Here is a 21,502-nt window from a genome sequence, read left to right on the forward strand (position 1 = left end):
CTAATAGGACAGAAATCTATTTATTTCAGCAAAATTATAATGTAAAACTACAAAGAAAGAAAAATATTTTACATTCATTGAAACATAATTTTGTGAAGAAGAGATTAACAGTAATCAGCGTAAGTACAATAATTTATAAAGATTTGTTGATATTTTAATGGGGAAAAATATCCAGAAGAAACAAGAAAATACTGTGAAAATACAGCATCCTTGCCCTAGCACATGAAAACATTCCATAAAAAATTAACAATCTCCATATGGACATTTAATTTTTCAGCCATCTTTAAATTTATGTTCCAAGAGATCAACGTTCTGAGATCTCAGTGGTCTCCTGCAACATACAGAATTCCATGGACCCACAAAGATCAAAACCATCACAAGCAATTAAAAGGACCACTTCCTGTTAGAGATACAACACTTCAAGGCTAATATTTCATCTTAATTGGCAATAAGTTTAGTGCAAATAAAATGATATTTTTAGCAGCCTAGAAAATTCCTGGTGAGGTAGTATTTACCTCTTAACCCTTACTGCTTCCCCAGAACATCAATGGTAGCCATTCAATCCTATTGAAAACTACTAATGCTGATTTTGCCATTTGTTACACGGGAAGTTTCCATGAAAGATGGTTTCAGCAACTATGCAAATGAACCAACAGCTTTTACACTTGGAAAGTTTCCCTTAGGTTTTTTTTTTTTTTTTAAGAAAGGCTTAAATGTCAGTCATAACTGGATCTTACCTAATCGCTTCTTTGATTGTGGAGAAGAGACCCAAAAAGGCACTAATCATTTCACACATTAGCCACCTTAGGTTACATTCAAAGGAAGACTGGAAGACAGGGCCCAGGAATCTCTTAAATCAAGTTCTACTCTCCAGTAATAATTTCATTTTTATTGATTTGGAAAGAAAGAAAAGAAAGAAAGAAAGAATGAAAGAAAGAAAGAAAGAAAGAAAGAAAGAAAGAAAGAAAGAAAGAAAGAGAGAGATCCCTGGGTGGCGCAGCGGTTTGGCGCCTGCCTTTGGCCCAGGGCGCGATCCTGGAGACCCGGGATCGAGTCCCACGTCGGGCTCCCGGTGCATGGAGCCTGCTTCTCCCTCTGCCTGTGTCTCTGCCTCTCTCTCTCTCTCTCTCTCTCTGTGACTATCATAAATAAATAAAAAATTAAAAAAAAAAAGAAAGAAAGAAAGAAAAGAGAAAAGAAAAGAAAGAAAAGAAAAAAAAGGAAAGAAAAGAAAGGGCAGCCTGGGTGGCTCAGCGGTTTAGCACTGCCTTCAGTCCAGGGCGTGATCCTGGAGTTCCAGGATCCAGTCCCGCACTGGCCTCCCTGCATAGAGCCTGCTTCTCTGCCTCTCTCTGTCTCTGTGTCTCTCGTGAATAAATGAATGAAATATTAAAAAAAAAAAAGAAAGAGGAGAAAGAAAAAAGAAAGGAAGGAAGGAAAGAAGGAGGAAAGGAAACAAGAAAAACGAGGATACAAGAACCATGTGATTTCAAACCTGGTGCTTTCCACTCTCAGCCAAGATTTAGCCTTCAAATGAATAGGAGCCAGAGAGCTACTAGCCAGAGAGATTTGGTGCTTCATTAATCCCTTGAATTGCCTCCCTTTCTCTTAGATATTTGTTCCCTCTGTAGCCAAGGCCTGGGGTAGCTGCTTCGGAAAACAATGTGGCTCACTGTGCCTAGATCTGTGGTGGCAAGGAAAGAGGAAGAACACCTCCTGGGTTTTAAACACTTGACTCTGCTCTATGTCTAGGTTTCACTGGCCCAGAGACTTGAGCTGCCAGAAAGCCTGGATGACTCCTTACATCCATTACCTGGATGACATAAAATCCAGGCAGGTGAACACAAGGTAGGCCATCACACATGATCAATCTTTTCCTTACCAACACCTCTGCAATTTTTCTATTGCCCTTGAATTTTCACACTGAACATCTCAAGGATGAGGGTGTGGTGGCTGCATATTTGGAAAGAGAGGACCACTTCAGTCACTGTACTCTTCCCTTTCTCTTGGATTGGGGAATTTCTCATACTGGTTGGCCAATTTCCACTTGCTGTGCTGATTTTTGAGTAGTGCAGCAAAGGAAGTCTTGCGAGTGATATTTCTAGATATTTCCCGGCTCCTGGCCTTCCTGGTGGGGGAAGAGCTTCGGGCTAAAGAATAGACGGGGAAAATGGGCCTGCCCCGAGGAGCTTCTAGTAGCTGCCATATTTCCCCCGAGGTATTACTTGTCAGATACTGCCATGGCTTCTTTCCACTGCAGTCTCGGACATTCACCCGAGAAGCCAACCTTTGCACTAGCAATTTGATGACCCCCTGGTGGCCGTGAATGGCTGCAAGGTGCAGAGGGGTATATCCACAACTGGACTTCACATTCACATCAAGAGCAATCCCCGCTTCCTGTGCACTGGAGACAAAGTCCTGGAGGGCCCTGAGGTCACCGTGTTTGGCTATCCAGTGCAACGCAGTGTACCCAGTCAAGAAGTCTTTGTGCAGAGCCAGCTGGGGGTCCTCCCAAAACAAAGTCAACACCTGAATCCAACAGCCACTGGCAAGCTTCACAATCCATTCATGCTCCCTGGCATCTAGGGGGATCACAGATGACTTGTGCTCAGGTCTTTGTGGGACCAAGGCTGTAGACTCCACCTCAGCCCGGGCCCAGGAGGTGTATGGCCAACCCCACTCAGCAACAGCAGCCTTCATGTCTGCAGGCTTTGGTATCAAAACAGCATCCACTCTTGGGCTGGACACTGCTCCTGCCTTGGAGGGTTTCCTGGATCGTGGTGGGCGACGAGTCCTTTTAAGCAAGTCGTGCTCAAGATACTCCTCATCAGAAGAAGATAATTTGGCTATCCCTGCCGGAGAGCTCCTCCTGAGGGATCTCCTTAGCTTGGGAGCTGGCCAGGGTAAAGACTCCTGGGGGTGGCCTGCAAGGCCATTAGCCTCTGTGGAGACCTGCTGAGAGGTGTGACCATCCCCTCTGTTCCTGGGGCCCTGAGGGCTCCTGCCTGGGCTGCCCTCCTTTGGAGAAAGACCTCCTGCTGGATTCCTGAGCTTTCTCCAATCTGGGGTTCCCAGAGCAGCCTGCAGCCCCCCTTCAGAATCCCCAGGAGACTCCTTGGGCCCACTGCTGCTCTCCTCACTGCCATGGCTCTCTTGGTCCACAAAGTCATCCAGATCTTGGAGGGACAGCTGACAACGAATACTACGAAAGACTGTCAAAGGAGGGTTCTCGGGACAGGATTCCGGAACAACAGGAAGGGCAGGACGAGAGGAAAGAGTGGGGTCTGCAGGCTCCGAGTTAGGTTTCCCGACCCAGAAGGTCAGCTCCGAGGGTGGCTGGGGGAAGTTGTCCGGTAGCACTGACCAGGCTCGGATGGGGCCTTGGTCACGGGCCTTGGGTGTCTGGGGATGCGCGGCCACCCATTCCGCAGTGCGCCGCCGCCGCTGCTGCAGGGTGGAGCGAGGCAGAGAGCCCAGGGTCGGCAGCTCCGGGGGGCTTCCGGGGGCGACGGGTCCCGGCAGGAGAGCGGGCGGGGAAGCCCCGCTGCCAACGGCCTCGACGGTGGCGGGAGGCGAGCAGGGCGCTGCGGGCCCCGGTGCGTGCTCAGCGGGCTCCGGCGGCCCCCGCCCGGCCGCCCCGGGGTCATCCTGCGCCCGCAGGGCACGCGCCGGCTTGTCCCCGGGGCGGGCGGCGTCCGGGGCTGCCCCGAGCCCCTGCTGCCCCTGCTGCCCCGGCTGCCCCGGCTGCCCCGGCTGCCCCTGCTGCCCCGGCTGCCCCGGCTGCCCCTGCTGCCCCTGCTGCCCCGGCTGCCCCGGCTGCCCCTGCTGCCCCTGCTGCCCCGGCAGTCCCTCCAGGCCGTTTCCGAGGCCTTCCCCGCAGCGGCGGCCTCGCGTCTCCGCGGCCGCGCACCTCGCTGCTGCCCGGGCGCCGGGGCCGCCTCTGGCTGCGAGTCCGTTGCGAGCGGCGCGCGCGGCTGGGGCTGGGGCTGCGGCTGCGGCTGCGGCTGCGGCTGCGGCTGCGGCTGCGGCTCCTGCGGGCTCCGGCCCGGGCTCCCCCGCGCGCCGCTGCCCCCCGCGCGCGCCTCGCGGAGAGCCGGACGCGGGTCCTGCCGCAGGGGCGGCGGCGGCGGCCGCGGGCGGGTGGCGGGGTCGCTGCGGCGCCTCCTCCCCCAGGAGGTCCCGGTACCGCCTCCTGAGCACAACGAACTTGGTGCCGTCGGGGCCCTGGCGCACTGCGGCGACCGAGTTGACGAAGCCCTTGAAGAGCTCGCGGCGGCGCTGGTGCTGGCCGGGGCGCGCGTCGGGGTCTCGGAGGAAGCTCCTGAAGTGGCCCAGCAGGGCGGCGTTGGTCACGCTGCCCCCGGCCTGGCACAGGAAGTCCAGCAGGGCCTCCCGGCTTAGCTCTCGGGCCATCCTACCTTGCTGGGCCGCCCGGGTGCCCGCGCTGCCCTGTCCCCGCGCTTCCCCAGCAGCCGAAGCTCCGGCCTGGCGTGTCACCTGCGCCCGGGGCGGCGCCGCCCGCCTCCATCAGCCAGTCCCCGCCGCGGAGGCTCCCGGGGAGGCCGGAGGCCGCTGCACCTGCGTCCCGGCCCGCCTCCTCCCGTCCTTCCGCCCGGAGGCCGGTCTCCCCCGCCCTGCCCCGGCTGAGCGTCGGCCCGCGGGAGCCCGCAGCGCGGCGCGGGGCGGGGCGGGGCGGGGCGGGGCCGCGGCGGGCAGGTGAGCGGGCGGGCGGGCGAGCGGGCGGCTCCTCCGGGTCTGGCCGCGCGGGACACGGAAGCGCGGACGGGCCGCTCGTGCCCTCGCCCTGTGCTGCGCGAGCTACGGCGAAAGCCGCGGGGTGCGGAGGAAGGGGTGACTCGCTGGCCCGCGGGTCCCGGATGGGCCCTAGCGGCGCTCTGGGCCGCGCCCTCCAGACACCCCCCCCCCCCCCCCCCCCCCCCCCCGGCAGGGCCGAGGTCGGGGGAAGCCGGGGCGGGGAAGCCAGACCCCCCCCCCCCGCGGGCCTGCTCCCGACCCCCCGCGGCCTGCTCCGGACCCCCCGCCGTCCTGCTCCGGACCCCCCGCCGTCCTGCTCCCGACCCCCCCGCCGTCCCTGCTCCCGACCCCCCGCGGGCCTGCTCCCGAACCCCCCGCCGTCCTGCTCCCGACCCCCCGCGGGCCTGCTCCCGACCCCCCGCTCGGTCCTGCTCCCGACCCCCCGCGGCCTGCTCCCGACCCCCCCGCGGGTCCTGCTCCCGACCCCCCCGCGGGCCTGCTCCCGACCCCCCCGCCGTCCTGCTCCCGACCCCCCGCCGTCCTGCTCCCGACCCCCCGCCGTCCTGCGCCGACCCCCCGCCGTCCTGGCTCCGACCCCCCGCCGTCCTGGCTCCCGACCCCCCCGCGGCCTGCTCTCCGACCCCCCGCCGGGCCTGCTCCCGACCCCCCGCGGCCTGCTCCCGACCCCACCGCGGGCCTGCTCCCGACCCCCCGCCGGTCCTGCTCCGACCCCCCGCGGGCCTGCTCCCGACCCCCGCGTCCTGCTCCCGACCCCCCGCGGGCCTGCTCCCGACCCCCCGCCGGTCCTGCTCCCGACCCCCCGCCGTCCTTTCTCCCGCCCCCCGCCGTCCTGCTCCCGACCACCCCGCGGGCCTGCTCCCGACCCCCCCCGCCCCCCGTCCTGCTCCCGACCCCCCGCGGGCCTGCTCCCGACCCGCCGCCGTCCTGCTCCGACCCCCGCGGGCCTGCTCCCGACCCCCCGCGGTCCTGCTCCCGACCCCCCGCGGGCCTGCTCCGACCTCCCCGCGGTCCTGCTCCCGACCCCCCGCGGGCCTGCTCCCGACCCCCCGCGGGCCTGCTCCCGACCCCCCGCGGTCCTGCTCCCGACCCCCCGCGGGCCTGCTCCCGACCCCCCGCCGTCCTGCTCCCGACCCCCCGCGGGCCTGCTCCCGACCCCCCGCGGTCCTGCTCCCGACCCCCGCGGGCCTGCTCCCGACCCGCCGCCGTCCTGCTCCCGACCCCCCCGCGGGCCTGCTCCCGACCCCCCCGCGGTCCTGCTCCCGACCCCCCGCGGGCCTGCTCCCGACCCCCCGCCGTCCTGCTCCCGACCCCCCGCCGTCCTGCTCCCGACCCCCCGCGGGCCTGCTCCCGACCCCCCGCCGGGCCGCAAAAGACCCAACTACGCCCCGGCGGGCCCTGAGGAGAGAAATCATTGCAAGGCGCGGGGTGGTTTCGGCCTTTCTTTCTCTTAGGAATTGTCTCACCTTAAGGAAAATCAGGTTGATGGTCGATCGCCTCAGCAGCTCTAAAGGAACAGGGATTATGCAGTGAGGGGATCTGCTGTCTGGTGTACTTCATTTTTATTTACTTCAAAGTTTGTGAACAGAAGAGATTTTTATGCAGTGCATTTTGTGTTGGCTTCAGCCCTGGGGTTTTTTCTCTCTGGATGTAAAGTCCCAACCACCCCACCCCCACACGCTGGGAAACAAATTGCAAGGTTACCTGATTTGACCCCACTACTCCAGACCTTCCAATGGCCCCTTGACTCTCATTCTCCATTGAGAATGGAGGGTCCATTTGTAGACCGGAGCCGTCTTTTTCACTGGCCTCAAGACTGTAGAGTCACAGCGCTTTTCCTACCAGCTGCTTTCCCCTTTCATTTGATCCGTCCACTTCTTGGCCTGGCGCTTTCTTTAATTGAGGTCTTTGACTTGAGGTCCTGTTTCCAAAGCCCAAGTTACTTTTATTGTTCTACCTGTTTACAGATGGTTCCATGCCCTCCCTCATTTTTTTTTTTTTAAGATTTTCTTTATTCATGAGAGACACACAGAGAGGCAGAGACACAGGCAGAGAGACAAGCAGGCTCCTCGAGGAGAGGAGGATCCCAGGACCCCAGAACCACAACCTGAGCCAAAGGCAGAGGCTCAGCCACTGAGCCACCCAGGTGCCCTGCCCTCCCCAATTCTTTTCTTCAGCTACATTGCCTATCATAAAGTCTTTATTTTCTCCTGCCTTATCCTACCCCTTTTCTCTCCTATACTTCCCCTTATCCTAACACTTTTCCTTCTGCTCTATTTTTGGTTGCTTCATGAGTCCCTGTCCTTTTCTAGGGGAGAGTACTGAAAGTATGTTGGCCCTACAATTGTCAACATTGACCAATCTAGTGCCTGTCACATGGACCATGTTAGCTGAGCTTCATCTTAAGTCTGCAATAGCACCCTGAGAGTTTTCCATGGATGAATTGGAATCCTTAGCTTTGAATGATCTGGGTCAAAAAGAAGAATTGGGAAACATTTGTGTCTGTTTCTGTCATTTTCATTTTCTCTAATTCAAACCCAATACTGGGTTGAGAGCGGGATAGTGGTTTTTGCTGAGGTGGAACATTAACATCAAGATTTTAGGATGGTTATTAAAATATAAATTTTGTATTAAGCTTCAGCTTCCTTTTGTGTTTATTTCCTGGTGAGGGGTCTTGGTGGAATTGAGAGGTGTGTCCATACCTAGGGCAGGAGGGAGTCCAAGTGGTCAACTTGGGTGGGCATTGTAGACTGGCAAGTGAAAAGAACCTCTTAACCCCTTTAGTATTTTTCAAACTTTCTGTTTAAAAAAGAGGTCTTGTGGCAACAAGGAGGAATAATACGAACTTGAAGCGCTTAAAAGAACCCGGGAGAGAGAAGGGGCTCATCAAGGCATGGTTGTTGGAATCAGATTATCTGTAGTCAAGGGTGGAATTAGTAGGTCTGAGGAGCAGATGCAGGGAAAGAAAAGAAAAAAAAAATCCAAATTACTTTAGATTTCTGGGTGCACAGGGGTTTAGCATCCAGATCGTCTCTCCTCCTTTTTCTCTTTCAGATCGCAGGTTCCAGGATGATTAATTCGAATGTTCCTCAGCTTACCTCAGGAGCATTTTAATGCCTCTCTCCTGTACAGGCCATTATTTCAAAAGATATTTATGGAGCAGCCATGCTGTTCTGGAGCTACTAGAAATGGATGTAAAGAAGAAAGGATGTAAAGAAGAAAGCTTGCTCAAGAACTTGCTATCTGCTGGGAGCAACAAAAAAGAGAAATGGTGTGAACCTGTGTTAAGTGATTTCTGGAGAAATCACAGAGATGTGCACCAAATGCTGAAGGAGGTAAGGGGTGGTGTGCAAAGGAAAACCGAGGCTTAGCCTGGGGGAGCAGGCAATCTTCCAGTCAGAGCAACTTTGTGTAGAAGAGGTGAGGAAGAGGCTGAGAAAATATTGGATAAAAGCACATAGAGCTGGCTTAGCATGGTGTATTTGGGGAACTAACTGCAAATAGAACTACTTGGCTTTAAGGGAGACAGTGTGTGTGGATGTGCTGGAAAGCATAGGGGAGAGTCAGAGAATGAGAGCCAGCATGGGGTAGGGGGAGCTTTGAAGAATTTGGAAGGAAGGCAGTGACCAGACCAGGTTCGTACTTTACAAAGATCAGCCTGGAGGCAGTGCTGGTTTGGAATCTTGACCCATATTAACAAGTAAAAATAGCACTTTGCAGAACTGTAGTGCATTTAACCAAATTTAAGATGCCGTGGGTTGTATGATACATTTTGGTTTCAGAGATGTTAAATGTGAGGGAGGGAAAGGTGCCTCTTAAAGTAGAAGAAATAGAAGGGCGTCTGGGTGGCTCAGTTGGTTGAGGCTCTGGCTCTTGATTTTTGGCTCGGGGTGGTGGACTCGAGCCCCACATTGGCTCTGAGATCAGCATGAATTCTGCTGGAGATTCTCTCTCCCTCTTTCTCTGCCCTTCCGCCTGCTTGTATGCACTCACTCTAAATAAATAATCTTTTTTTAAAAAAAGTAGAAGAAATACATCATATTTAATAACATTTTTAGGGGGAAAAAGGCTTATTTGGGAGTAAGATTTGAGGACTGGATCAGGGTGACTTTTCTTCCATATAGCTTTAGAAACTTTTTGACTATTTTACAATAAAAGTATATTGCTTTTTAGTTTGAAAGAGACACTAAAGGGGTATCTGGGTGGCTCAGTTGGTTAAGCATCTGCCTTCTGTCTCAGGTCACAATCCCAAGGTTCTGGAGTCAAGCTCTGAGTTGAGTCAGGCTCCATATTCAACGGGGTGCCTCCTTCTCCCTCTCCCTCTGCCACTCTCCCTCCCTGTGCTCTCTATCTCAAGTAAATAAATAAAATCCTAAAAAGAAAAAGATATGAAAGGGAAAAAAAGACATAAATGAATAACAATGCCAAAGAAAAAAACAATATCAGGGGCTCCTGGGTGGCTCAGTGGTTGAGCGGCTGCCTTTGGCTTAGGTCATGATCCCAGGGTCCTGGGATAGAGTCCCTCATCAGGCTCCCTGCCGGGAGCCTGCTTCTCCCTCTGCCTATGTCTCTGCCTCTCTCTCTCTCTCGTGAATAAATAAATAAAATCTTTAAAGAAAAAGAAAAAAACAGTATCAAGTCTTTAGGCTGGAGGAGGGAGATGAAGCTCTTAGCAGGGAGAACAGTCCAGAAGTTATTGAGATGATCCAGAAAAAGGTTGCAAAAGCTCTGAGTTCAGCTGTGTTAAAGAACAGGAGATGACCAGATAGATTGAAGAGATATAGCTAGTAGGTAAATTCAACAGGATTTATGGCCAGAGGAGCTGGGATGGGGGAGGGGGAGCAGAGAGGGGAGAGGGACACGCTTGGCTTCTCTTATGCATTTAGCCTGAGTCACTGGATGGATGTTTATCATCTACATAGAAAGAACGGAAGAGTTGGTTTTGAAAATGGGAAAGATGATAAATTCCGTTCAGTGCATATTAAGGTTGAGGTGCCTATGGGCCATAAAAACAGGAATATCCAGAAAGCAATGTAGGTTTGAGGTTCCAAGAATGCATGAGATTAGCATATGTTAATGACCACTGAAGCCCTAGGCAATGACAAAATTGCTTAGAGAGAGAAGTACAGGCAGTGGGATGGGAAGGAGGTGGAGGGTGAAATGAGGTTCATGATTTACCAAGGAGAAGGAGGTAAAGAATCCTGTTAGGGAGACTTAGAAGGAGCTTCTAGAGGTGAAGAGGAACACCACTGAGTGGGTGTCACAGAAGCAGAAGAAGGAAAAGCTTTCTAGAGATGGCGCCAAATCTGATAAGAAGTGAAATAGGATCATTGTGGCCTGTTAGGTCACTGGAGTCTGGTCAGGAAGAATTTTAGAAGGGTGGGGAGGACAGAAATCAGGTTTCAGAGGGGCGAAGAGTGTGTGGGGTAACAGTGGGTGAGAGACTGGGCCATGAAAGAAAGGAGAGAAATCTAGATAAGGAGAATATCAGATCATGTTTGTTTTTTTTTTTTTTTTTTTTGGTAGTTCTTTCACGAGATATGATCATGTCTAGTGTGCTAGAGGAAAACCCAACAGAGAAAGATAAGTTGAAAACCTAGAGGATAGAGTAAATAATTGATAAATTAGGAGTTGGGGGTGGGGCTAGAGTCCAGAGTTCCAGTAGAGATTCCTCGGGAACTGGCCGGAGAGAGCCACTTTTTCTAGTGAGAATAGAAAGGGGTGGGGGGGGGGGTGGGGAGGCTAACTGGAGGGCTAAGAGATGGGGAGGAAAGGTTTGAGGAAGCCATAGTGAGGTTGGAAAGCAGGTACAATGGGAATAAGTGAATACAAGAGCTGGAAGGTGGGGATATTATGAGTAGAACATCAAATATTCTTACGTCTTGGGGCTGAAGGTTTCCAAAGTGGAATCATTTTGAGGATAAGATTCAGAGTGTGACCATGTGGATGAAGCATAGTGGAAGTGAGAGCATTGTAACATTATGGAACTGTGGGGTTGGGGGCGGGTGCTGAGATACTGAAGTCATCTAGGATAGAGAGGACACCAAGATCATCTTTGTAAATCCGCACTATTGTGGCATGAGTAACACAGATGGCATTTTGCCTGTAGTACTCACTCTGCTCATCAACAGATACATGCAGCAGTGTAGTATAGTGACTTACACGTGTGTGTCACATTCCAGATCACTCTCCTTTTTTTTTTTTTTTTTTAAATTTTTATTTATTTATGATAGTCACAGAGAGAGAGAGGCAGAGACACAGGCGGAGGGAGAAGCAGGCTCCATGCACCGGGAGCCTGATGTGGGATTCGATCCCGGGTCTCCAGGATCGCGCCCTGGGCCAAAGGCAGGCGCCAAACCGCTGCGCCACCCAGGGATCCCTGGATCACTCTCCTTTATCTGATCCTCAGAACAATGTGGGAAGCGTGTACTATAGTGACCATTACCTTGCAGAAAGTAGCTCTCCCTGCTATTAATATGATCATATTTCTTGTGGGATATATTCTGATGTGCTTATTCTTTGCCTTCAGTCCAAACCTCTACTGTGGGTAAAAGATTGTATTTCCATCCAAGAAGGTAGAACTGCCCAATGTCAACCATCCAGGTGGGTAGGGAGATCTCCAGGTGAAACCAGAGCTAAAGCGAACCTTACAAAGGCACAAAGGTAAACCAGGGTGCCCTGCTACCTCTTTCTTTCTCTCCAACTTTTCCTCCTCCTCCTGTCTGTCATTCTCGCTCTCTCTCATTCAATCACTACAAGTACTCCTCAGGGCACTTTGAAATGGCAATGGGAAGGCATTTTCATGGTAAAGTTGAGTCAGATGATTTAATGATACAGGGCTCTCTGCATGTGTTTTCCTTCTCCTGTCCTGAGCCTGCCTGCCTTTGTTTCTGTATCAGTATTTATTGAGGGCCTACCATACATATCCATTTTTCTGAGGCTGGGAACACAGTGGTAACCAAACAGACAAAAATCTCTGCTTTCAGGAAACTTACATTCCACTAGGGAAGAGATACACATAAAAATGAACAAGAAAATATCACTAGTGACAAGTGGTCAGATACAAAAGCCAACAGATATCATGGAGACTGACCATCATAGCATCATTAGTAGAGAGCTACTGTAGCAAGGATGGACAGAGAGGGCCTCTCTCAGAAGATGACAATAAGCAGAGACCTCAGTGATGAAGAGACAACCAAGTGAAGATGGAGAATAGGGGAGCAGGCTAGAGAAGTCATGCCACATAGAAGGAATAGCTAGTGTTACATCAGAAATGAGTGCGGTGGGGTGCCTGGGTGGCTCAGTGGTTGAGCGTCTGCCTTTGGCTCAGGACATGATCCTGGAGTCCCAGTATCTACTTTCAAGTCAGGCTCCCCGTAGGGAGCCTGCTTCTCTCCCTCTACCTATGTCTCTGCCTCTGTGACTCTCATAAATAAAATCTTAAGAAAAAAAAAGAAATGAGTGTGGTGTGTGGTATGTTTCAGGAGCAGAGAGCAAATGAGGAGTGGAAGCTGGAGCACAGAGAGAGAGAGAGAGAGAAGTGTAAAGTGAGAAGAAGTCCAATGATCTGGATCTTCTAAGGCTTACTAGGGTTTGGGTCTTAATCTCAGTGTGATGGGAAGCCACTGGAGGGTTGTTTTTTTTTTAATGATTTTATTTATTTATTCATGAGAGACACAGAAAGAGAGAGAGGCAGAGACACAGGCAGAGAAAGAAGCAGGCTCCATGCAGGGAGCCCGACCTGGGACTCTATCGGGGTCTCCAGGATCACACCCTGGGCCAAAGGCAGGCGCTCAACTGCTGAGCCCCCGAGGGATCCCCCTGGAGGTTTATAATATAGAGAATAACAGCTCATTAAATAGCTCATCTGGCTACCCTGTGGAGAATAGATTAAAGACAATGCTAAAGTAGAAGCAGAAAACCCATTTGGGAAACCACTGTACTGGGCCAAGTAAGAGACAGTGGTTAGCTTGCAATAACAAGTATCAGGTATAGAGAAGGATTGAGATTTGGAAAACATTCTGGAGGGAGAACCTGGAGAATGTGCTAGTGGGCTGACTAAAATTTACCAAGATTGTGACTACTTGGGTAAGACCTGGACTGGAGGCAAGAAGTCCAAGGTTCCCTTTTGGAAAGGTTAAGTTTGAGATGATCATTAGACATTTAAGTAATGATCTGGAGTAGACCATTGGACATGTCAGGCTGAAGCTCAGGAGTGAATTCAGAACAGGAATATACATTTGAGAGTCTTGACCACTGAGAGAGTATTTTTTTTAATTTTATTTAAATTCAATTTGCCAACATATAGTATAACACTCAGTGCTCATCTCATCATGTGCCCTCCTTAAGAAATAGTATTTTAAAGCTAATGGATGTGATGACTTTATCAATAGAGGAGATTTAGAAAGAAAAACAAAGAGTTCCATGACCAGCCCTGATGTTGGGGGTCCAGCCTTAAATAGTATCTTACTTAATATTATAACCTGTCTTAGCCATACTATGGCAAAGACAGAAACTGTAAAATCCATGTTTTGCCTCCGCCCCTGCCCCCCCCCCCCCCCCCGCCCCGCCCCGGCCTATCTGCTGGTTGTGGCTGCAGCAGACATGAGTGTAACAGACACAGGGGGGAGGTTAATTTCAGGGTCTGGACTAAGGTCCAGCTACTCCTCCCCAGGTGGGAAGTCTTCTCCCATTGGTTTTTTTGTTGTTTTTTTTTTTGTTTTTTTTTTTTACTATTCTTTCCCTTTGAAATCTCAGTCTTGGCTTCATTACTCTTCTCTGATTCTTCTCTTTCAATATCCTGTGCTAGCTCCTCCCATATTTTCTTTCCACATTCTCTGCTCATTCACTGCGTCCCTACTTGAGTTACTTTGACTGTGTTCCCAGATCCACTTACCACTTTTATTCTTTTGATTTCCAAATTTATAGGTGAAGCCCACTTGGAGAAAGCACAGACTTTGAATTGATTAGTCTTGTCTCTGCCTCCCACTCTTTCTTTAAACTTGGCCAATTTACAAACACTCTGGGCTTGAGTTTCTCCATTTGTACAATGAGGAAATCAGTTAGGTGATTCCTTCCAGTGCTCATATTCTGATCTAAGCCTGATGCTACTTTTAATAATCTTAATAATGGCATTTGTGGCATATCCTTTGCCAGACACTAAGCCGAGTATTTTATAACACATTAATACACTTAATTCTTTTAACAAATTCCTATGAGGTAGGAGCTATTTTTATGCTGATTTTATAGTTGAGGAAATGAAGATCCAGAAAATCTAATTTCCTTCTTGTTTCTAACCACTAAGTGGTCGAGCTAGGATTCAAACTCAGATGATTTTGATCTGGAGCCGACATCATTTAGCTTCTACTGTGCACTTAACCGTTTCCCTTTATTTTTTTAATTAATTTTTTCTTTTTTTTTAAGATTTTATTTATTTATTCATGGGAGACAGAGAGAGACAGAGGCAGAGACACAGACAGAAGGAGAAGCAGGCTCCATACAAGGATCCTCATGTGGGACTCAATCCTGGGACTCCGGTATCTCCCCCTGAGCAAAGGCAGATGCTCAACCACTGAGCCCCAACCATTTCCCTTTAATGACCCTGCTTCCTACACTGCTCTCTCACTCTTGCCTCATAGCACTTCTGACTCCTCTGAAACTTTACTCCTTCTGAACCCCTCTGCCCTGAATCTGCATCCTCTCCCTCTCTTTACCTCCACTGGCTGTTTTCCTCCCTAAAACAAAACAAAAACAACAAAAACAAGCACCTTGCTTGGAACTGTTTTAGCTCACACTCATCTTCCTGTATAGGTCACCTCCCCCAGAGTCTTTCCTGACCACCTTGCATAGATCAGCATCCTACCTCCATGCTTCACCAGGCATCTCTATTTGGGGAAAATTAAGTTTGAGATGCCCATTAAGACATTCAAGGAGAGATGGCAAGTGGGCAATTGAATAGAGAATTCAGAGCATAACTTTCAGAGCACCTAATACTCACTATTATAAATAACTTACAGGGGTGCCTGGGTTGCTCAGCAGTTGTCCTCTGCCTGCAGCTCAGGACATGATCCTGAAGTCCCAGGATCGAGTCCCACATCGGGCTCCCTGTATGGACCCTGCTTCTCCCTCTGCCTGTGTCTCTGCCTCTCTCTCTCTCTCTCTCTCTCTGTCTGTCTCTCATGAATATATAAATTTAAAAATCTTTGAAAAAAAAAAAGACCTTAAGTTAAAAAAAAAAAGAAAGAAAGAACTTACATATTTATTCTTTTTTTTTTTTTTTTATGGCTTTCACAACCAGAACACAGGCTCCATGAGGACCAAGACCACATCTTGTTCACCACTAGCACAGAGTTAGTTGTGCCGAGGACTCAGAATAACATGGAGTATTAGTTTCCTTGTCCTCTTCATCCATCTCCTGGTTATGATCCACATTCCTCGGCTTCTTCAGCTTGTGGCCACATCATTCCAATCTCAGGGTCTGTCTTCACAGGGCCTTCTCTTCTTCTATCTCTTATGAGGATATTTGTCATTGGATTTGGGGGCCACTCAGATAATCCAGTATAATCTAGTCCTAACATCCTTAATTAATTATAATTATATCTGCAAACCTTCACCTTTTCACATCCACAGGTTGCAGGGAATTGGATGTATCTTTTTGAAGCCCATCATTCAACCTACTACACAAGGGAACAGGAAGAAATTCTGGAATGTTTTTCTCCAAATCTACCTTTTCTCCCTTTATTTTGGCTAACTTAAATTTCTTTCAAGATTCAACTCAGTTGTTACCCAATTGAGGGACCAACACTCTTAGGCCCAGTACATGCCCCTTCTATAATAATATTTATTACATATGCAGCACTGTTTTAAGTGTTTTATGTGTAGAACTCACTTAATTCTTGCTACAACCCTATGAGATAGTCCCCATTACTATCTGTATTTTACTGAATCCAAATATTCTGTTTCACTGTCCCTCTTCCTCAGTACACCTCCTCCAGGCCATCAACCAAGACTTAGTTTTCCCTCTGTCCCCAGCAAACACCATGGCACATCTATGGCTCTTTGTAAAGCCTGGTGGGTTGAATAAAAGACTGAACAAGAGATAGGTTGGCAATAGAACAAGGAGAGTTTTGAGTATCAATTTAAGACATTTGGATTTCACGTTTTAGATCACAGATGTCAAGTAGTTTTAAGGTTGAGAAGTGATAGGATGAACTCCTCTTTCAGATATATCCCCTCTTTGGGAGAAATCTCATCATCAAATATTGTTTTAATTATCACCTCAAAATAGATCATTCCATCTGAGCCTTCCTCCCGAGCTCTAGTCTCCCATTGCCAGCTTTTTGCTGTGTCTCTCCAGGCTTAAATTCAGCATGTCCAGACCAGCCCTCATTATCCTTTCCTTCCCCCAAAAGACACTCTTCCTATTTATCAAGTTTATAGGCATCCAAACTAGACAACTTGAATTAATCCCAAACACTTCCCTCACCCCCACTGCCAACCTTCACGAAGAAGGCAAATGATTTAGAAGAATTCTCAAAAGAAACTACAAATTAAAGATAATACTAAATTTTAAGCCTGAGAGTTTGGGATTATGAGCTAGTATGAGCCTTAACCAGGCTTAGCCTTAAAATAGTAGCCATCTAACCTCATCTGACAAGAACTGGCCCACAGATTTAAGATTATAGTAAAGAACATTTAAAACCGAGATTTCTATTCCCCATTTTAAATAATGAGCTACTTCTTAAGTATGAATCGGAGGTTGAAGTGTTAGTTGATGATAGTGTTAAAAAAGCTATCATGATTAGCAATATGTTTTTTTTTCTTTTTTGGCAACATACATGTAGAGTCTAATATGACTATAATTTTTGTGTTTATAAAAGGATGGTTCACAAATATTCCAAGTAGAGTATTGTGCTTTTATTAGCTCTCACAACCTTTCCTAGAATCTCTCTCCTGGAAAAGTAAAGCACCCAGCCAAGCGAAAATAAATTGCTCAGTTTCATATTGTTAGATATTACAAAGTTAGAAAACAAATTCATGAGCTTTCAGTTCTTGCTGTTTCTAACTAAATGCTCACCAAGGTCATGAATAGCAGTCTCTTTAAAATTGCTTATTTTTTCCTTATAATTTATATTTGTTTTTATAATGTACATTAGTACAGTAGCACATGCATATAGTTGTAAATAAATAAATCATCTTGGGCTACTTATTATTCTCTAAGCCTGTTCCATTTTTCCTATAGCTTTCTGCTTTTGTTACTCTTTTTTTTTTCCAGTCTGGCTTCTGTCTTCTCCATTTGGCAGGGCCCTAATGATTGTTTAAGACTTCTCCAATATCCAGAGGCACAAATAATCCCTTTCCTTTCTATTCCTTTAGAACTTACCTCTATTTTTTTTTTAATTTTATTCATTTATTCATGAGAGACAGAGAGAGCAGAGACATAGGCAGAGGGAGAAGTAGGCTCCATGCAAGGAGTCCAATGTGGGACTGGATCCCAGATCCAGGATCACGCCCTGAGCCAAAAGCAGACGCTCAACCACTGAGCCACCTAGGCATCCCTAGAATTTACCTCTATTATGTACATCTCACCTTGTGTTATACTTACTTTGTTAGGATCTCCCTAGTGGATTGTGAGTCTCCAGAAAGGAAGTAATCGTACTTAGTCATCATTTGTCCCTAATGCCACACAGCTGCTATTAGTGGGGGTTGCAAATGTTAATTGAATTTAATCATCTCAAAACATTGATTATCTTAAATCTCAAAACAATATGAGATATAGAGATACATATGAGATATAAAGAAACAAGAAACAGAGGGCTACAGATTGAAATTAAAGCAAGAGCCTTAATTTCACATTCAGTATTTTATAAGGATGATTCTCAAGGTATGGTCTGTAGGTCCTTCTGACAGGCTGTGAATTTAACAAATGTCAATCTTCATTCATTACATGTGAAAGATGTGTAATTCCACAGATTTTTATTTTTGCAGGCAGCTAAGGGATATTTAGTAATCTACTAAATGAATTATTAAAATTTGATGTTTATAAACTATAATTGACACATATCTAAAGAGTGCTAAAGATTCCAATTTAGCTCTCTACTAAAAAGCCTGGCAGCCACAAAAATGCTTGGCAAATGCTTTGCAAATGCAGATAGTTGGATTCCCCTTAGATTTCAAAAGACCAATTTCTTATGCATCATCATGAGTATATTGAGGTAGCTGAAGTTCTGATTATAGTTCTTCTTGCTTATTAATTGTAATTGCTATTAGTTTAGTTTTATCCTTATCAATTTGTTCTTGGTTCATTAATTTGCTAGTGTCGTCAGCTGGATAGTTCTAGGCATGAGCTCTGGAGGCAGTGTCCTCTGTGTTGTACTCTGTGGGAACTTGGGCAAGTTATTTCATTTTTCTGAGCCTCAGTTTTCTATCTCAAAAAGTGGGGGAGGTGAGTAAGAGTACTTATCTCATTGGTTTGATGTGAGGAATCACTGAAGGACACCTGGGTGGCTCAGTGGTTGAAGCATCTGCCTTCGGCTCAGGGTGTGATCCCAGAGTTCTGGGATCGAGTCCCACATCGAGCTCCCTGCAAGGAGCCTGCTTCTTCCTCTGCCTATGTCTCTACCTTCTCTCTGTGTCTCTCATGAATAAATAAATAAAATCTTAAAAAAAAAAAAAAAGGAATCACTGAGTTAAGGCATATAGAATGTACTGACAGGATGGTACTGGGCACAAAGAGAAGGCACCCAGCACGTAGTATATGATTATCGGTTAGGATTCATTCAGTTCAGCTAAGAGTATCAGAAGACCAGCCGCAGTGACTTAAGACAAAAGTTTCTTTCTTTACACATGACATGGGCAGCCCAGAGTTGGTATGACAGTGTGCAATTATCATATATCCACGATTCTCCCATCTTGTCTCACCACTCTTGGAATGGGATTTCTATGTCATAGTCTAGATGGCTTTTCTAGCACCACCCATCACATCTGCATTCCAGCTGGCAGGAAGCAAGAATTGACCCGTGCCAGGCCAAATAAAAATCTTTTCCCTGGTTTTTAAAAACTGGAGCTAGCAAAAAAGCAAGTGAATATACAAACAAAAAGATGAATCAGACTCCATAAGTACAGAGAACAAACTGATGGCTGCCAGTTGGGCAGGAGTGGGGGAATGGGTAAAATGGATGTAGGAGAGTGGGAGATATCAGCCTCCAATTATGGAATGAATAAATCATGGGGATAAAAGGTACAGCATAGGGATTGTAATAGCATTGTATGGTGACAGATGGTAGCTACACTTGTGGTAAGGTGAGCTCAGGTGATAGAGACTCTGGAGGCTAGGAGAAGCATAAATGTAGAGACTTGTCAATCACTATGTTATATACCTGAAACTTATGTAACATTGTGTATCAACTATATTTCAATAAAAAAATAGAGCTAGAGTAAGAGTTTTAATCTCTTCATGGGTGAAGAGATAAAATCTAGTGCTCTTCACATACTACTACTGGTAAGAATGTAAAACAGTGCTGCTACTTTGGAAAAAACTTGGCGACCCTTCAAAAGGTTAAATATAGAGATACCATGTGACACAGCAACTCTATTCCTACTCATATACCCAAGAGAAAGGAAACGTGGTCACATAAAAACTTGTACCCAGGGGCACCTGGGTAGCTCAGTGGTTGAGTGACTGCCTTTGGCTCAGGTTGTGATCCATGGGTCCAGGGATCGAGTCCCGCATCAGGCTTCCTCCGGGGAGCCTGCTTCTCCCTCTGCCTGTGTCTCTGCCTCTCTCTCTCTGTGTCTCTCATGAATAAATAAACAAAATATTAAAAAAAAAACCCAGAAATTTGTATCTGAATGTGCATAGATAGCAATATTATTCATAATAGCGAGAAAGCAGCAACAGCTCAAGTGTCCATCAACTGATAAATGGATAAACAAAATGTGACATATCCCAATGGAATGGAATATGATTACTCAAAAGAATGAAGTAATGATTCCTGCTACATGGATGAGCCATGTAGGGATCCCAGAATAGTATTAATAATAATAGAAACAGCCTGTGTATAAATATAATTTTTTGACGACTATTCAATGATTCCACAAGTGTTTAATCATGAAAAGTTCATTTATTTGACTTTATCTAACATGACAATTCTACAGAAGAATGCTAGAAACTTTGTGTTTTTTTCAGTACTAGGATTGAATTTCTTTAATTATTTCTTAGTCTATATCTTTCCTAGACAACTAACTGTATTTAACAAATATGCTGTTGTTTGTGGTCAGTATGTCCCCATTCAATTTAAAATGCATTCTTTGGGGGGGGTGCGCCTGGGTGGCTCACTTGGTTAAGCATCCAACTTTTTTTTTGTATATAATTTTTTACTGGAGGGGATCCCTGGGTGGCGCAGCGGTTTGGCGCCTGCCTTTGGCGCAGGGCGCGATCCTGGAGACCCGGGATCGAATCCCACGTCGGGCTCCCGGAGCATGGAGCCTGCTTCTCCCTCTGCCTGTGTCTCTGCCTCTCTCTCTCTCTGTGACTCTCATAAATAAATAAAAATTAAAAAAAAATTTTTTTACTGGAGTTCGATTTGCCAACATATAGCATAACATCCAGTGCTCATTCCGTCAGGTGCCCCCCTCAGTGCCCATCACCGTCACCCCATCCCCCCACCCACCTCCCCTTCCATTACCCCTTGTTCATTTCCCAGAGTTAGGAGTCTCCCATGGTTTGTCACCCTCTCTAATTTTTCCCTCTCAGTTCCCCTCCTTTCCCCTATAACCTCTTTCACTATTTCTTATATTCCCCATATGAGTGAAACCATATGATGATTGTCCTTCTCCGATTGACTTACTTCACTCAGCATAATACCCTCCAGTTCCATCCACGTTGAAGCAAATGGTGGGTATTTGTCCTTTCTAATGGCTGAGTAATACTCCATTGTATACATAGACCACATCTTCTTTATCCATTCATCTGTTGATGGACATCGAGGCTCCTTCCATAGTTTGGCTATTGTGGACATTGATGCTATAAACACTGGGGTGCAGGTGTCCCGGCATTTCATTGCATCTGTATCTTTGGGGTAAATCCCCAGCAGTGCAATTGCTGGGTCGTAGGGCAGGTCTATTTTTAACTCTTTGAGGAACCTCCACACAGTTTTCCAGAGTGGCTGTACCGGTTCACATTCCCATCCAACTCTTGATCATGGTTCAGGTCTTGATCTCAGGGTCGTGAGTTCAACCCCCTCATTGGGCTCCATGCTGGATGTGGGACCTATTTAAAACAAAACAAATAAAATGCATTCTTTGCTTATTTGGTAGTTCTTAAAAAATGATGAAATGGAATAGAATGAATCTTGTAACAAGCAGGTGTAGGTATGTCAATACAACAAGTTCTTAATTACACATGCTAACTAAAAAGACCACTGTAAGACTTCTGGGTTTATCTGAACAGGCTTAAATTCTCTGGGCTTGTTCCAAGAGCAGAAGGGCATCCCTTGGGCAGTGCCAGGTGCATGCAAAGGCATAATTTTTCTTCTATTTTTTTAAAATTTATTTTTATTGAGATATAATTGACATACAACATCATGTAAGTTTAAGGTTCAATTGTTCAATTATATCATGTAATTATCATTTCTTTTTGTGGTGGAAACAATAAAGATGAAACTCTTAGCAACTTTGATGTTTATAATATAGTATTGGTGTATATAATTACTACGCTGTGCATTAGATC

The 21,502-nt window shown here is 47.6% G+C and overlaps 1 protein-coding gene across 1 annotated transcript; it reads right to left on the bottom strand.

Annotated features, from left to right (window-relative positions):
* Positions 1-1,361: 1,361 nt before the first annotated feature.
* On the bottom strand, positions 1,362-4,683 carry SOWAHB (sosondowah ankyrin repeat domain family member B). The gene has a single exon (XM_041757945.1). The coding sequence runs from the start codon at positions 4,411-4,413 to the stop codon at positions 1,981-1,983; it is 2,433 nt and encodes an 810-aa protein (XP_041613879.1). The 5' UTR covers positions 4,414-4,683; the 3' UTR covers positions 1,362-1,980.
* Between the last annotated feature and the right edge of the window lie 16,819 nt (positions 4,684-21,502).

Source organism: Vulpes lagopus, chromosome 6 (assembly GCF_018345385.1).
Source record: "Vulpes lagopus strain Blue_001 chromosome 6, ASM1834538v1, whole genome shotgun sequence".
NCBI classification, from domain to species: Eukaryota; Metazoa; Chordata; class Mammalia; order Carnivora; family Canidae; genus Vulpes; species Vulpes lagopus.

What these genes read in the sequence shown, in the direction of transcription:
- SOWAHB (XM_041757945.1), bottom strand. Translation starts at nt 4,413, where the DNA reads ATGGCCCGAGAGCTAAGCCGGGAGGCCCTGCTGGACTTCCTGTGCCAG.